Source organism: Puccinia triticina, chromosome 5A (assembly GCF_026914185.1).
Source record: "Puccinia triticina chromosome 5A, complete sequence".
In the NCBI taxonomy this organism is placed as follows: domain Eukaryota; kingdom Fungi; phylum Basidiomycota; class Pucciniomycetes; order Pucciniales; family Pucciniaceae; genus Puccinia; species Puccinia triticina.
In genome coordinates this window covers 6,042,455-6,055,984 of record NC_070562.1, presented here as the reverse complement: position 1 = coordinate 6,055,984, position 13,530 = coordinate 6,042,455, and the positions used below count along the sequence as shown (strand labels likewise).

The 13,530-nt window shown below is 48.2% G+C and overlaps 2 protein-coding genes across 2 annotated transcripts; one reads left to right on the top strand and one right to left on the bottom strand.

Annotated features, from left to right (window-relative positions):
• Nucleotides 1-10,161: 10,161 nt before the first annotated feature.
• Nucleotides 10,162-11,636, top strand: PtA15_5A716 (uncharacterized protein; the record flags this gene model as incomplete). Its single annotated transcript, XM_053169507.1, has 9 exons — nucleotides 10,162-10,521; nucleotides 10,604-10,681; nucleotides 10,777-10,806; nucleotides 10,887-10,984; nucleotides 11,053-11,082; nucleotides 11,162-11,217; nucleotides 11,308-11,369; nucleotides 11,461-11,531; nucleotides 11,597-11,636. The coding sequence occupies 9 exons, from the start codon at nucleotides 10,162-10,164 to the stop codon at nucleotides 11,634-11,636; spliced, it is 825 nt and encodes a 274-aa protein (XP_053020697.1).
• A 730-nt stretch (nucleotides 11,637-12,366) lies between these two features.
• On the bottom strand, nucleotides 12,367-13,259 carry PtA15_5A715 (uncharacterized protein; the record flags this gene model as incomplete). Its single annotated transcript, XM_053169506.1, has 5 exons — nucleotides 12,367-12,453; nucleotides 12,524-12,666; nucleotides 12,864-13,023; nucleotides 13,101-13,159; nucleotides 13,229-13,259. 5 exons carry the CDS (start codon nucleotides 13,257-13,259, stop codon nucleotides 12,367-12,369), a joined length of 480 nt encoding a protein of 159 aa, XP_053020696.1.
• Nucleotides 13,260-13,530: the final 271 nt, after the last annotated feature.

Here is a 13,530-nt window from a genome sequence, read left to right as displayed (position 1 = left end):
TGACGTGGAGCGAGTGTTTAGTTTTGGTCAATGCTATGTCACCGCAAAGAGGCACCAACTTAGTGGAGTATTGGTGAGCAGAGGAATGACGGTTGCGTTTTATTCCAAGAATGGGAAAATACCACATGGGGTTCTCAATTGGTGGAATGAAGGGATCAAGAATGCCAACTTGTCAAAGAAGAAGAGAAAGGTCAAAGAGATAGTAGTAGTAGAGTGATTTAGGATGATAGTATGCATGAAATCAACCCCCAGTAGTACTTTTTTAGCACATGGTACCCGGGGACCGCCCCCTGGGCCCCCAGGCGTGTCTGGGTCCGTGTCCGGGTGTCCGTTTTAGGCCAAAAAAACAGGCGGTACCCGGATACAAACGGGTACCCGGGTCCAAATGTTGCATCTCTAAAGCCAAATCCAATGACAGTACCTACCGGTCATCACATGAATGCCCTATTCCAAGGACCAGCCCATACTGGTCATTGAGGCAGCCTTCCCAAGCTCCCAAGGCAGCATATACTGGAAATCCAGCTTGCAAAAGCCCAGCCGGATGGCCAGAATCTACTGTGTATTGATCTGGGAGTTCCCCAGCACAATTGATAGTAATTACTGGTTTTTCAAGATCATAAAAGCCCTGCTTGATGAATATCATGTAATTGTCATTTAGCTTGGTGGCTCACAGCCCAGTAACCTTTAATCAAGTGGATACCATCTCCAATCAATGGCCGGTATACACCAGTTATTGATATGAGAATCCCTTAACTCAATGGCCATACACAACAACCATTGAGTTGAGGATTTCTCCACTCAAATGCTGGTATAAATGGTCATCAATTGGAGGATGTATACACTTCATGTCCAATACACAGGATCATGGAGTGGAGAAAACCCCCACCTGATGGCCATCTAAAACAGTCATCACATGGAGGGTTTCTCCACTTGATGGCCATGTAACCCAGTAATCAATTGGAGTTTGTCTCAAATTCATGGCCAGGTCACCTGTCATTGGAGAATCCGTTGTGGGGGCCCCTCTCGTGGCCAGCTAGTCAGGATCAACACCGCCGCCAGGATCATCAAGACTCATCAAGGCATCAAGAATCCAACCTCAAGACCCTTCTCATCACCTTCCCACTTTCAACTGGCTCCTCCTTCAAGATCTCTTCCCCCTCCCTCATTTTTCCTTCTTTCCACTTTTCCATTCCCACTCCTTCTCAGTCCCCCATCCTTCTTCAGCTTTCTTGGTCCTAACACAGCGCCTGCTGTGGGTTTATTTCCTTGTTTTGTTTCTGGGTTCTGTCCCTTTTTGTTTGTTTTTGCCTTTCTTGAGTGTTTTCTGTCTTCTCTTTCCTCTTTTCCCTTTTTCTCCTTTGGCTCTTTTCTTTCTGCCTCATCTCACTATTCTTTCCTTTTTTCTTTGTGTTGTGTTCTCTTTTCCTGCTTATCTTGTTTGTTGTGAGTGTGTGCGCGCGTAGCGCGCGGGAGGATGTGATGAAATCTATGTGACATGTGGCTCTCCCGGAGTCCAAGTTCGCCAAACTTGGATGATGGGAGAGGCATGGCATTCTGATCCCCAGAATACGGTCCATCATCAGAGAGCTTATTGATCAAAAATCCTCAGATTTTCAACCTTTGAGCTCAGCTTGCCAATCATTCTTCATCCAGAGTTTCCAGATCCCTTTCTCCTCTTCCTTAAGGTCACTCCCCCCCCCCCTCCTTTCAAACAACACAACCGCCGCCGAGGATCCAAACCCCCGGCAAACATCTCAAAACCACAAACCCACAAGCTATCTCAGATCCCCCCCCCCCATTTTCAGCGCTCATCCTCACGGACCATCCACCTCCAAGGCAGCCTAAACAGCAACCTTCCCCTCACACAACTGCCACCGCCTAGTACGGACAGGAGTCCCTCACCGTGTGTGTACTTGCTGTCAAGTGGAGAAAGCCATTATTTGAGTTTAATTCACCAAATCCAACAAGATGTGATACAGATAAGATCAGTATGAGTTGAGTATGAACACATGGCCAACACACAACTCATTTATGTCAGGAAAGAAATGGCTCCACCAGGACTCAAACCCGGATTGGGCTAACTCTAGGTGCCTGCTTTACCACTAAGCTACAAATCCTGAGTTGCCAGATTCATAATCTAACATCCTCCCAAAATCTGGATGCTCTAAGGCTCTCCTAGACCCGCTGGTGTGCTCTCTCCTCTGCAGGTACGCTTGGCTCTTTGAGCTTGAGACTGTAAATCTGTCAGAAAAGAAATGGCTACACCAGGACTTGAACCCGGGTTGGGTTAACTCTAGGTGCCCGCTTTACCACTAAGCTACAAAGCCTGAGTTGCCAGATTCATAATCTAACATCCTCCCAAAATCTGGATGCTCTAAGGCTCTCCTAGACCCGCTGGTGTGCTCTCTCCTCTGCAGGTACACTTGGCTCTTTGAGCTCAAGACTGTAAATCTGTCAGAAAAGAAATGGCTCCACCAGGACTTGAACCCAGGTTCAGCTAACTCTAGGTGCCTGCTTTACCACTAACACTGCCAGCAAACAGGTGACGTAATCCGGGTTTTGTCGCGCTGACGTAATCCAGATTCCAATTCAAACCCGCGCCCCGGGTGTGTCGTCACCTGTTGTGGATTTCGTCACCTGCCATTCTCAGTGGCAGGTGCAAGACGAAAGCACGACTCCCTCGATGGCCGGTGCTAACCGGTCATCAAGGGGACACACACACCTCCCTTGATGGCCCGTCTGGACCGGCCATCAAGAGGAACACACAACATTATCTTGTTGGCCGGTCAGTACCGGCCAGCGAGAGTAAGGCACTGCTTGCACTCTTGATGGCCGCTACTGACCGGCCATTGAAAGGTGACACATAATATACCCCTCGGTGGCCTGTCAGTACACCGGCCATCAAGACAAAAACACTAAACTCTCGATGGCCCGTACTGGCCGGCCATCAAGAGCAAAACTCTTTTCTCAATGTGTATACACATCACCCTTGATGGCCCGTCAGTACCGGCCATCAAGAGGAACATAATACACTCTTGATGGCCTGGACTGATCGGCCATCAAGAGGACATGCGCATCTCGCACAGTGACCCAACTGGTCATTGAGAGCAAAGCGCTTCACTCTCGATGGCCAGTCAGCGCAGGCCATTGAGAGTGTAGTATATTCCTCTTGATGGCCGGTACTGACGGGCCATCGAGTGGGGTATGTATTTCCTCTCAATGGCCAATCAGTCCAGGCCATCAAGAGTGTATTATGTTCCTCTCAATGGCCGGTACTGACGGGCCATCAAGGGTGATGTGTATACACATCTCCAAGAGAGTTTTGCTCTCGATGACCGGCCAGTACGGGCCTTCAAGAGTTTAGTGTTTTTGTCTCAATGGCCGGTGTACTGACAGGCCATCAAGGGGTATGTGTATCACCTCTTGATGGCCGGTCAGTAGCGGCCATCAAGAGTATAAATAGTGCTTTACTCTTGCTGGCCGGTACTGACCGGCCATCAAGAGGGTGTAGGGTGTTCCTCTTGATGGCCGGCACAGACGGGCCATCAAGGGAGCTAGGTGTGTGTGTCCCCTCGATGACCGGTTAGCACCGGCCATCGAGGGAGTGGTGCTCTCTTGCACCTGCCACTCAGAATGGCAGGTGACGAAATCCACAACAGGTGACAACACACCCGGGGCGCGAGTTTGAATTTGAGTTTGGATTTCGTCAGCGCGACAAAATCCGGGTTACGTCAGCTGTTTGCTGGCGGTGTAAGCTACGAAGCCTGAGTTGCCAGATTCATTATCTAACAATTTACACATGGGGAAATGGTTCATATCTGGCAGAATTCTAGACAGAAATTACGGCCTGGCACTCTCTAGAGAGTGCAACACTTTCTTCCCTGGTGTGTTTTCCCATGCAATTTCAACCCTAGTGTCCACTGGCCACTTTTTAATAGCTCAACTCCTTCATAGAGTTCCTTGTTTGTGACAAGCATGCAAAGCAGCGCCCATGTAGGCGCAACAGAGCACTCCAACCACATGTACATATGTGATTATGTCAGCCAACCGTGAAAGTTTTTGAAGTCAGGATCCCCCATGTAGCTGTAGGATACACAGACTTCAGACACCAGAAAACCAGCCAGCCAGGACCACAGAACACGTTCAGGACAAACCCCAGGATCACCACTTAGCTCCCAGTATCAACACCAGATATTGACAGTAAGTTCCTTCTCTGACTGACCTTGTTTATCCAGAGTGAACTCTGTTTCTCTTGACTGCTTCTCTACCTGTTTGAATTTTCTCTTCTCTTTTGATCACAGGTCATCATATATCCAGACCTCTTATCCCAAGGATCCCTCCGATTTGATATCCTTCTTTTTCTGTGGTTTTTGTCAGTAACAAACCACATAGGTTTACCTTTAAAGAACCTTGACTATCCGCAGAGAAGTCTAAAAAATTGTGGCTGATTAGACTTGTCTCATTCAGATACCTTCCATGTTTCCATTGTGAGAAGAGGCTGTTGTAATCTCTGGAAAGGCTTGGCAGCACTCCCTTAAGGAGTAGCATTGCTAGTGGATGTTATTTCTTACCTACAGGTAAAAAGAACCTTGATTATCATAACTCAGATCATCTCTTTCTTTCTCTCTCTTTCTCTCTTACTGTTTTCTATTTCTTTATCCCAAGAAATTCAAGCAGTTCCCAACCATATTTCTTGTGTCCTGCTGTCACATAAGAGGCACAGGCTCACATATGGCAGCAGTACCTCTCAACCTTGGCCAGAAGGCAGCAATGATTATTGCTCTTGAACTCGCTACCATAAATTATTTCTCTCACATCATGTTTGGACCTCTCACCGTTTTTAGATCTCTTACATTTCAGATATCACAGGTCCTTTTTTTATTAGAGCAAGCTGGAATTTCAGTAGAGAAAAAAAAATGTGTTTTGTTTAAATTGAGTAAATCTTTTGAAGTCAAGTGAAGTACAATTAAAATTTAGTTGCCATGCATCTTATCAATCTGCTGTTCAAGCCATTTGGATTGAAGATCCTTGTCTTTTATTCTCAGAAACATTTGTGCATTAATATTGTCTCGGAAGATTGTGAAAGCGTCCAAGGCCTTGTGTTGACTAGCCTCTTTGGCGTGAGCATCTTGATACAGCTGCATTGCCAGCTGAATATTGGTCTTGCAAGATTCCCTTTCCTCAAGTCGTTGGGCGTCCATGTAACCAACCAAGCCATTGATCACACTTGCAATGGAGTCTTTCTTGTGGCCGCGAGAAAGGTGGTTAGTTGGACTGTTTGCAGGTTTGTTCTGACAATCAACTATATCACCCAAATTGTTTGGATTGTTTTTTTGGGTCTCCATGAGCAATTGCTGAGAAAGTGATTGAGATCCCTTGCTGGTTGCCAATGAAGTCCCAAATATTTTATCCAAGCTGCAAAACTCAGGATAAGGGACTCCCCAGAACTTCCTTGCGTTTGGGTACACCTTGAAACCAAAAAGAAGCCAATAGATGTCAGTGCTTATGACATTGAGATGAAAAAAATGGACAACGGAGCACTATGAAAAAAAATACAAGAAAGTGCTGTCAGTTGACATGCAGCATGTCAACTGACACCTAGTTCATATCAGGCTCATACAAATTAATCCCAGGTGGTACACCCTGGAATGTTTGGAAGTTCCTCAGCTTTAGTCCACAGTGCACAACACACTAGACTGAGGTAAAAACAGTATGAGGTACATATCCTTCCTGAGGCAAATGCTAAGCTGGGTGCTCTACACATCCTTGTCCCTCCTGCGCGTCAAGGTCATCCATGCTGGCTTGTTGACCAGCCCCTGGTAAGAATGCCCCCTATTTCGGCAAGGATAGGCGCCCGTGTTGACTAGCAGGAATCCCCCCTGGTTGACAAGGGCATACCTTCACGCGCGTAAATCCCTCCTGGTTGACAACACAACAAACACAAGTGTGCCAACCGGGAGGAAGCCCTCCCGGTCATCAACACACGTTTTGATTGGGAGGAAGCCCACCCGGTCAACAACACAACAAAAACAACCGTGTCAACCGGGAGGGACTCTCCCGGTTGACAGGTTTATATTGTGGTTGACCAAGAGGGACTCCTCCCGGTCAACAGTCACATATATCAGTCAATCGGGAGGAGTCCCTCCTGGTTGACAGCCATATCAAGCAGTTGACCAAGAGGAGTCCCTCCCAGTCAACAACTATATAAAGCAGTCAACCGGGAGGGACTCTTCCGGCCAACAGCCATATCGGGTATTTGACCGGTGTGGTGACCCATTTTGTGGTCAGCTAGTCAGGAGCAATCACCGCCGCCAGCAACATCAAGATCAAGACTCTATTCTTTTTTTTTTACCCCTCAAGACTCAAGAACCCCTCCCCTTCAAGATCCTCAAGATTCATACACTCCATCCCTGATCATTCCTCCAACTCTCCCCCTTTCCTCTCTCTTTCCACTTCTCTTTCCAAACACTTTCTCCCATTCCCTTTCTTTCTCAGTTTCCCAGCTCATTCTTCAGTTTCTTGGTCCTAACACAGCGCCTGCTGTGGGTTTATTCTCTGGTTGTTTCTGGTCCTCTTCCTTCTGTTTGTTCTGTTTGTTCTGTCTGTTCTGCCCTGAGTGTTTCTGCCTTCTCTTTCCTCTTTTCCCTTTTTCTTCTTTGGTTCTTTTCTTTCTGTCTCATCTCACTGTGATCTCCTTATTTCCTTGTTTTGTGTTCTCTTTTCCCTTTTTCTCTTGTTTGTTGTGTGTGTGTGCGCGCGTAGCGCGCGGAGGATGTGATGAAATGTATGTGACATGTCACCCTGAGTCCAAGTTCAGCTCGAACTTGGATGAGGGGTGGCCATGGCATTCTGATCCCCAGAATACGGACCATCAAGAGTTTATAGATCATATTTTCAGAGTTTCAACTTTTGGGCTCCGCCCGCCGATCATCTTTCATCGAGAGTATCATATTCCCTTCCCTTTCTTTTTTTTAAGATCACTCCTCATCCCCTCATCAACAAAACAACCGCCGCCGAGGATCCAAACCCCCCGGCGAACCTCTCAAAACCACCACACACCCACAGCTATCCCAGATCCCCCCCCCCATTTTCCAGCGCTCATTCCTACGGACCATCCAGCCACGAGGGCAGCCTAAACAGCAAATCTCCCCTCACACGACTGCCGCCGCCTAGCACGGACAGGAGTCCCTCCCGGTCAACAACTATATACAGCAGTTGACCGGGAGGGACTCTCCCAATTGACAGCCATATCAAGCAGTCAACCGGGAGGAGTCCCTCCTGGTCAACAGCCATATCAAGCAGTCAACCGGGAGGAGTCCCTCCCGGTCAACAACTATATACAGCAGTCGACCGGGAGGGACTCTCCCAATTGACTGATATATGTGACTGTTGACCGGGAGGAGTCCCTCCTGGTCGACCCCAATATGAACCAGCCAACCTAGACAGCCATATTGAGCAGTTGACCAGGAGGAGTCCCTCCCTGTTGACAGCCATATCAAGCAGTCAACTGGGAGGAGTCCCTCCAGGTTGACAACTATATACAGCAGTTGACCGGGAGGGAATCTCCCAGTTGACAGCCATATCAAGCAGTCAACCGGGAGGAGTCCCTGCCAGTCGACTACTGTATATAGTTGTTGACCGGGACGGACTCCTCCCGGTTGGCTGCTTGATATGGCTGTTGACCGGGAGGGACTCCTCCTGGTTGGCTGGTTCATATTGGGGTTGACCGGGAGGGGAGGAGTCCTTCCCGGTCGACTGCTTGATATGGCTGTTGCCCGGGAGGGACTCCTCCCGGTTGACTGCTCAATATGGCTGTTGACCTGGAGGGACTCCTCCCGGTCAACTGCTCAATATGGGAGAGTCCCTCCCGGTTGACTGCTGTATATAGTTGTCAACCGGGAGGAACTCCTCCCGTTCAACTGCTTGATATGGCTGTCGACCAGGAGGGACTCCTCCAGGTTGGCTGGTTTATATTGGGGTCGACCGGGAGGGACTCCTCCCAATCAGCTGATATATGTGACTGTCAACCGGGAGGAGTCCCTCCCAGTCAACCACAATATAAACCTGCCAACTGGGAGAGTCCCTCCCAGTCGGCATGGTTGCTTTTGTTGTGTTGTCGACCGGGACGCGCGTGAAGGTATGCCCTTGTTGATCAGGGGGGATTCCTCCTAGTTGGTACGGGCGCGTATTCTTGCCAAAATAGGGGGCATTCTTCCCAGGGGCTTGTTGACAAGCCAGTATGGATTTTTTTTTGGATTTTTAAGGATGACCAGTCAGCACCAGTACTGTGCAGGTGTTGAGGTGTATGGCTCAGGACACACTTAGCACATGCAAATACTGTGCTAAGTCCAAAACTGAGCTACAGATCTTCTTTTGATGCTGAGCTAACCTGTGATTAAACTTGGAATGACCATGGATGTACTTGAAGTTTCAACCTGGAATGCACATGTCAACTGACAGCACTTTCTCAAGTTTTTTTCATAGTGGAGTGGCTTACAGCACAGTACCTTTCCCAGACTTCATTGCATGCTGTAACCTTGCACAATGTTTTGTCCAAACCAAACCCCCTTGATTCCTTACATGCAAGGAATAGATTGTAGTCTTTCTTGAACAATTGGTTCAGCTTTGTCTTGCATTTGTTGTAGCCAAGTAGCTGTTTGGTTTCAGGGAAAGTCTCCCTCAGTTGTTGTGCCACGTGTCGGTGAGAGGTGTTTTGGAAGCCTTTATTGGATTGTTTTCCTTTCTCAACCTCTCGGACATAAAGATCCAGGAGCATCACCTCCATCAGTCCAGTCCAGCGTAGCTTTTTTGGGTCTTGATGGGAGGGAGTCAAAGCTGTATGTGTTTGATTTTCTGGGTTTTCAAAGTCTCCTGCTGTACTGCTTGCATGAGACTCTTGAGATGCTGGACCAAGGCGCTTGATTGCATCAACAGTAGCTGCATGATTCCCTGTACTGTGACGAATAGGTCCTCCCGCAGGTGAACCTCTTGGACGACCCCTCTGGCCGCCGCGGCCGCAACAGTTAGGTGTGCAAGGCAATTGTGAGGTGGATTCTAGGTGTTGTTGAGTGTTTTTAGGTTGGTTGGGTGGAGCCTGGTTGTTCATTGGTTGTTGAAAGTTGTGAGTTGTGAGGTTGTTGGAAGTTGCAAGTTGTGAGGGTTATGGGTCTCACTTTCTGAGCTGCCGATATATCAAGCATTAGTAAGTCTAATTACACAATATGTGAATGTCAGTTTGCGAAACACCATCGGCATTTCACCGACATAATTGTGAAATATTTGTGAGATATGTTGCTGATTATTTTGGTGCCAAACGGGGCAAAATAAATTTGGAAAATTTCAATTTTCATGCCCTATGGTACAGGCCCTAAAATTAAGCTCCACCCAAATGCGATACCCCCCCGTACCACCACCCGAACTCCAAACTCCAACTTCCCGGGGACTTTGATAAGTTAGCTCATTCGGAGGCTCGCGCTTCGCGCGAGGGGCCCCTGCCTGCCCCTCAGAATAGGGACTGACTAAGTTCGAACCCGGCCGGCCGGCCACTTCACTGCACATGTGTCAACTCAGTTGGCCAGGAGAGACTCGAGCTTGCCCTTTCTTGGACCTTCGGGGCCGATGTATTGCCAATTTGGGCCGAGAGGGCTCTGTATGGTGCCGGTGGGACGCGTGCCTGATGTGTGCACATTAATCAACATGTGTTATGTAGACTCAGAAAAGCCTCCCATTTACACAGAACCAATGGTCGAAGCTTGGGCAAACACATTTTTTTTGTTTTCGCACCTGCCTTTCCCCATCCTCTCCCTGTTCCCAGGTTGTCCGTAGTTTGACAAGAGCAGCTCGAGCGTGCTCGCCTGCAAAGATCCCCCAGATCTACAAGCCTGTCCTTCAGGCCAAGTTACAACTGGGCTGCCATAAGGTGCGTGCTAGACTGGCAAACAGCAATATGGTGGCAATGTTTAGATACAGGAATGTCCCTCACCGTCTAACTCCCGGCATCATACACAAGCCTCTTTCAGTCGAGATTTGTGTATGTGGCAACTGTTAGTCTTTCTGCCATACTGGAATCACCTCATGTTGGCTGATTGAAATGGGCGGCGGAGGTGTATGTAGCCACAATTATCGTGATCAGAAATCTTGCGAATGAGATGAAAACATACCATGAGCGCCCTGCCCTTCAGGCCGAGTTATGGGTCCGAAGTACCATTTCGGAATTTTATAAATAGGAGCCCTTTGAGTCTCGATCTCACCTCCACCCTTCAAGCATCCGTGAGGCGTACACCGACAGTCAAAGAAGTCCTAGCTGTCCACTCTCAACATTCGAAAATGAAAGTTACTACAACCGCCATCCTTCTCGTCGCCTCTGCGCTATCTGGCTTGATATCTGCTGCACGTAATACGCAATGTTACGACTACTTCTTGAAAAAATCCCCCAACAAATGTGTTCATTACGCCATGGAAAAAAAACAAAGATGTCCGGAAGATGATATTGCGACCCACAGCAGCGCAATGGTTCAGATGGTAAGTTGGGCTTTGATCTTGTTGGCTGAGTCGTTGGCGTATCCCGAACAACCCGCTCACCCTTTGCGAGTACCCCCCTTAGTTTGAGCATGATCATCACCACAACCACGGGGACGCGCACCAGTTGGAACGTCGATACGACAACTTGAAAGCACCTCCGGTTTGTCACTCAAATTAATCGGATTGCACGGCTCGCACAAAGGAAAGACAACTCACTCTGGCCTCCTTTCCCTTTTTTTTCCTTCCGCTATGCAGATCACCCAGCCACACGCCAAAATAACTTTTGTGAGTCTTTTCTCCTGATCACTTGCCCACTTCGTTCAATCCGAGCCCGAGTCTGATTTATGGTTGGGCCGGTTTTTCAGAGATGCCCTAAGACTCACGGTTTAGCCAGCGATGGTACCTGGAACTACGGCGTATGCCTCTGGGACGGGGGCGCCCAAGGCAGTGGTTGGGTCGACGAGTGAGTCAAACGAGCTCTGACAACATCCCAACCCACAAACTAAATCCTATGTTGACTATGTACACCAGATTTGAAAGGCGCAACTGCGGGAAAAAAGTGTGAGTGAGGTTTCTTCACCCCTGGAAAGCCATCTGTTTACTTTGACTGACTAGGCGATTGATCCAACCTCAACTTTAGATACGTCCAAAGGAGGGGTCAACCTAAAACTCACGTGTACGCCAGAATTATCGGCGGTAAGTCAATCGATTCCAGGATCGTTTCTACAAGTGATTCGGCCAGATTAACATTGCATAACTAATGATTACTCCTCCGTTCATATGTAGGATGTGATCTCAAAACTCCGGAGCCAAGTCAAGGATGCTTCAACCTTGCGATCGGTCCACATGTGCATAAGCAGACTGATTTACTTCAACCGATTCACAGCAAAGAGCAATCGCCAAGGATGACTGACTGGTGATGATGATCTGTTTCCACAGCTATTCCGCGCATTGAAACCCAATCGATATGAAGAAGCACATCAAACAATCACATCTCTGTCTTGGGACTTGTACGTCAAGACCTCTAAGTCTGCTTAGCGTGTATTTCTGTCTGACCCTCCTTTTGCCCAAACAGCCTCGTTTCCGACGATGATCCAGAGCAAGGCTCAGCCTGAAACATTTCTTCAATGCTCGATCAGGCTCGCAATCTTCATTTCGCGTCTGCCACGTCCCGTGCCAGCCACAAGACAATCCGCATTCTATTCTCTCTCGTAACTTTATATTAAAAATACAAAACAAAAAAAAATCGAGCTTGTCTTCTGCTTACTACGTCTCAAGATTGGACCTTGAACGTAAAAGCCGAAGTTGATTTCTGTTATACAAGATGTCACTGATCTTATCAAGGAATTTATTTATCTTAATTTTATTTCGTGAATTGTGTCCCAGTCACCCTGCTGAGGAAGTCCGCGAGATTGTATTGATTTGTAACCAGTTCGATGGTCTGGACAAACACATACCAGTCCCACAATCGATCCATAGACTTGCGATCAAATTGATCCAATCAAAATTCGTATTTTGCACCAGTCCTCAAGGAATCCTTCTCCCCTTCCGGTCTGACCTGAAACGGCTGCAGGATTAGCATTTGAGCTCATTTTCATTTTTCTAAGTTGCCTCCCTTTAAACATGTCAGAACGAACCCACTCAAATCCCTTGCTATGGGAGAGGAACCTAATGCTTAAATTTTGAAGACGCTTGGATTCATGTAAATCTCTTTCTCAAAACACACACCGACAAACAAACAGCCAAATACCAAACATATCTCAGTAAGAGGCATGATATGTATCTAGGGGAAAACAATTGTCTAGATCATATTGTGAAGCAATACACAAGAGAAAATTTGAAGATCTATTCCTCGATACCATCCTCTTCTTCGAACCAGAGAAACTCCCCCTCCGAGAGCGGCAGCGAGCGGGCGCTGGGCGAGATCAGGGTCTAGTGGGGGAGGGAGGGGTTCTACGGGCGGGCCGAGCAGAAGTCCGGCTCATACTATAGTCAGGCAAACCGACAGACATTGTCCTCCGAGAGCAGGCCGTCGGCTTGGGTGACACGCGCTTTCGGATATATGTACCCAGCTCAAGAATCGGTCCAGCAGCTTGTCATCGGGCTCACGACCCCTTCTAAAAGCACGAAAATCAGTGAGGCTGCCTGAAAAGGTAGACAGAGAAACACGTCAATTGTTGGATCTGAGCTGGCTTTGGAGCCCCGTGCTGAGGTGATCAGGCCCAGTGCGCAAACTGCAAGGACTCTATATCCAAGACCTTGTTGGAAGCGTTTGACACGGACCAATAATCTGTAATACATTTCGCAGATAAAAGAACATAACAATAGCAAGACCAACGGACCTGATGAGGTTAGGCGCAGGGAAGGATCCCTTCGAAGGCTGATATTATTCTGGTCGTAGTCGGCAATCTTGTGATTAAGTTGAGCTGATCTGGGCCGAACACGAGGAAAGAGGTCGGGCTGGTCGCGGGCCGAGTGAGCAAGCGCGACATTCTCGTTGAGCTGGAGGAGATGGCCCGCAGAGGACGGGCTTGAAGCACTTTTGGCCGCGGCGGGTGAAGGACGAGGGCAAAGCAAACAAGAGGCCGGCGCCGGCGGTGATATGGAAGTGGTAGAAATTCATCGAGGCTTGGCTGTACTGTCAACCCCCTTTCCCAGCAGTCAGCCTGCACGCGTTGTGTTGGGGATGAAAAGGAGCAGCTCTAACTGAGCAGATTCTGGTACGTCGTAAATGACATGGTCGCGGCCCAAAGACTGTTGGATAAAATGTCATTACATGTCACATGCGCAGCCGCGCGCTCAAGTCAACTTCCAGAATTCTCTCTAAGTAAGATCCTAAGCGGACGGACTCGGAACCACAAAGATCAAACTCAAGTACAAAGACCATCACTCCTACTCATCGTCTTGCGACCGGCATCAAGAGCAAGTGTGATTACAAGTTGTCAGGGGATACTCACTCAGGGGGAGGAGAGGTACTTGGTTCATTGGTTGTTTCCTATTTTTAAAAAA